The 3,696-nt window shown below is 55.8% G+C and overlaps 1 protein-coding gene across 1 annotated transcript; it reads right to left on the bottom strand.

Annotated features, from left to right (window-relative positions):
* Positions 1-373: 373 nt before the first annotated feature.
* Positions 374-2,120, bottom strand: LOC101772046 (UDP-glycosyltransferase 88A1). Its single transcript, XM_004969809.3, has one exon. It carries the CDS (start codon positions 2,026-2,028, stop codon positions 577-579), a length of 1,452 nt encoding a protein of 483 aa, XP_004969866.1. The 5' UTR covers positions 2,029-2,120; the 3' UTR covers positions 374-576.
* Positions 2,121-3,696: the final 1,576 nt, after the last annotated feature.

Raw genomic sequence — 3,696 nt, 5'->3', positions numbered from 1 at the left:
ACCAAACGCGGGGCGAAGTGGGATCGTCCCCTTCCCCGTCCCACTTCGTCCTCGCAAACCAAAACGCACCCTTAGCGATGGCGTGGGTCGTGGGATGACGACTTTGGCTTGCGCCATTCTAGATGGTAGTAGATGCGGTGCGGTGATGACTTGTGGTGCTCGGTGCGCCGGCCGTAGCAATGTCCTGTTCCGTTTTCTCCGCTCTCTATGCCATCACCAACGTCATAAAGGCAGGCATTTTGTGGAAGCACGACCGGCTAGCGGGTACGAATGATACTCTCTCTCGCGCGCGCGATCTGTTCGATTAATTGCCAACTAAAAGAGTATAAGGGTTCGCAAGTGTCCCCCACAGAATGTTTCAGGCACTATTTGCTTCTGTTTATCCAATGGCACTGTGCAGCCATCGATTTTCAGGATATCCTCAATAGTAGGCATACTGGCAACATTTTCGTTTTTGACTTTTTGTGAAGCGAAACAAAATGGTTGACTAGACAACAGGAGGATTGACAAAAGGTGGACAGTACAAGGAAACAAGCATAAACACCCAAGGAGTGGTTGCAAATTCGTCAAGCTTAATTACCCCCTAAGGTTCTTAACATCCGACAAGAACTGGAGAAACGCCATCCGCGACGAGCCACCGTCCTCCATCGCCGCCTCCGCTTCTTTCTTCAGCTCCGCCGCTCGTTCCCTAAGCTCCCTCCCCTCCCCAGACTCCAACACCAGCTTCACCTTCGCCTCAATCTCCTCTGCCTTGACGAAGCCTGTATTGTACCCCTCCAGCTCCACCCCGATGCTCATGCTCTCGTCGACCATGAGCACCTTGTTCATCTTCTGCTCCGCGCCCAGCGGCCAGCACAGCATAGGCACGCCCGCTACGATGGCCTCCAGCGTCGAGTTCCACCCGCAGTGGGTCACGAAAGCGCCGGTAGCTGGGTGCATGAGGACGTCCACCTGCGGTGCCCACGACTTGACGACGAAGCCACGGCCCTTGGTCCGCTCCAAGAACCCCTCTGGCAGGAGCGCGTCGAGGTCTGGCTCGGGGCGTTTCTCCAGGTATCTTTTGGGGTCGTCGGTGCCGGCCGGCGTGCGCACGACCCACAGGAAACGTTGCCCGGACTTCTCCAGGCCAGCAGCGATCTCCTTGATCTGTTCCTCCGACAGCGAGCCTTTGCTCCCCCAGCAGAGGAACACGACGCTGCGCTCCGGCTGTGCGTCAAGCCATGCGACGCACTCGTGCCTCTCGGCCTCCTCCTTGTCCGCCCCGCCCTTGCCAACCAACGGCCCGACGGAGTAGACCGGAGGCAGCACCTCGCCGGGGACGCACAGGGGATCCCTGAACGCCTGCAGGGCTCGGCTCTCCAACGAGTAGAACGTGTTGACCAGAACGCCCTGGGTGTCCGTGTTGCGCTTCCAGATGTTCACCATGGTCTTGCAAAGCTCGTCCTCCGGGTCCTCGAGCAGTTCCCTGATCAGATGGGACGCCGGCATCGGCGGAACGCCAAGGAACTCGAGGGGCGTATCTCCAAGCTCCTTCAAGCCCGATTGCCTGCCGGCAAGCAGCGCCGGCAACTGGGTTAGGACGGCGAGAACCCCGGCGCCCGATGCGAAGAACGTGTAGACGGGGACGCCCAGCTTGGTGGCCACGTCGATGGCTTGGGTGCAGAACATGTCGATGACAAGGGAGTGCAAGCGCTCCCGGGGGATGGAGCGGAGGAAGCTCTCGAGCTTCTCGTTGTACAGGCGCATCAGCTCCAGCATGAGGAGGAAAGGGTGCTTGGGGGAGCTAGCGAAGTCAGGGGGTGGGATCGACGGGAGCACGTGGAAGGTGATGGACGGGTTGGAGGCGGCGACGCGCTCGATGAAGCCGGCGCCGGAGTCGGTCGACTTGATCGGCGGCTCGATGAGCACCATGGTGACATCGTGGCCGTGGTCGAGGAAGACCTTGGCGAGCTCCGTCATGGGTCCGACGTGCCCGACGCCGCCGCCGGGGTACAGAACAACGGTCTGCTTCGCGGGTCCGTTGTCCATGTGAGCGGTGGCTGGTCAACTTGGGGGTAATGAGGAAGATAAGAAAAGAAAATACAGTAGCTGTGGCTCTAGAGTTGCTGTTGAAACGGCTGTTTGCAGGGCGCCACTTTTATAGCTGCGCACTGCCTTGACGGCGAAGCAGACCACTTGTTAAGGTGCGTTTGGTTCCTTTGCTTATTTTTAGCACGTGTCACATCGAATATTTAGATACTAATTAGGAGTATTAAACGTAGACTATTTATAAAACTTATTACATAAGTGGAGGCTAAACGGCGAGACGAATCTATTAAGCCTAATTAATACATCATTAGCAAATGTTTACTGTAGCAACACATTGTCAAATCATGGACTAATTAGGCTTAATAGATTCGTCTCGCCGTTTGGCCTCCACTTATGTAATGGATTTTGTAAATAGTCTACGTTTAATACTCCTAATTAGTATCTAAACATTTGATGTGACGTGTGCTTTCTGGGAACCAAACCAAGCCTTAGTTGTTCTTGTTGGTCAAAGGAAGGGGTTAATTTTTTGCCACTACTTCTCCAGCGAGATACGAATTGGGGTCGAAAGTTTTATCAAAAACAGATTTTTAAAGCACGTTTACAGCCTCACCTCCTGGAATTCTGCTGGATGCATGCGCATGTGAGGTTTATTAGGCTAGATGTTATTGCAACCAAACATGGTGTCCAAACAGCATGATCTGTAAATCCTACTTCATCCTTTCCTAAATATTTGCCACCATTAACTTTTGTTGTCGAAGAGCAACTTCAAGAGTTTTTTAAAAAATTCTTCCCCAAAACTATGCATTGGTAGTTCTTCAAAAAAAAATTTCCCCCAAAACATATCAACTCATAGCAAATCGCTATCATAGCAAATCGCTAATAACTAGCTCTCAATATTTCAAAACAGCCCACGTCATCGTAATTAAGCTCAGCCCGGTGCTTCCCTGCTCTCTCCCCATCTCATTCTTTCTTTCTTCTTCCTCCAACCGAAGAACAACCCATGCTGGTCGACGCTGCTCTACCGTGACGACGTCCATGACCGTCCACTTCATGTCCCGTGCCCGGCTGGCCGAACAGGCTATGCAACAATCTCAGCCGAACAGGCGCACCGTGCTGCAGTGCACGGGACCTGCAGATGCTTTTGCCGCTGAGGGCCGCGTGCTCCTAGCTAGCTTGTGCCCCAACCAGCGACGACCACTCGCCGCTGCTGGACTCGACCCATGCTGGCGCGCCCGAACGCCGGCATGGTCCGGCCGCCGGCGTTGTCGGCGAAGGAGCCGCTCTTCTCGTTCGGCGTCATCGCTGACGTGCAGTATGCCGACATCCCCGACGGCCGGTCCTTCCTCGGCGTGCCGCGCTACTACCGCCACAACATCTGCGTCCTCCGCTGCGCAGTCCGGAGCTGGAACGCCCATGAGGACGTCAGGTTCTGCGTCAACTTCGGCGACATCGTCGACGGCTTCTGCCCCAGGGAACGGTCCCTGGAGGCCGTCCGCGCCGTGGTGCGCGAGTTCGACGGCTTCCGCGGCGGGCCGGCGTACCACATGCTCGACATGGACACGAGCTGGCCGGGCTGGACCTGGCGGTTGTGAGGAGCGTCGAAACCGGAAACGGTAAGGAGAAAAGAGGTCGGTGGCGGGAGGGCGGAGCGCCACCCGTGCATACGCC

This window comes from Setaria italica, chromosome V (genome assembly GCF_000263155.2).
Source record: "Setaria italica strain Yugu1 chromosome V, Setaria_italica_v2.0, whole genome shotgun sequence".
NCBI lineage: Eukaryota > Viridiplantae > Streptophyta > Magnoliopsida > Poales > Poaceae > Setaria > Setaria italica.
The sequence above is the reverse complement of the archived record's forward strand: the minus strand, read 5'-3'. Positions and strand labels throughout refer to the sequence as shown.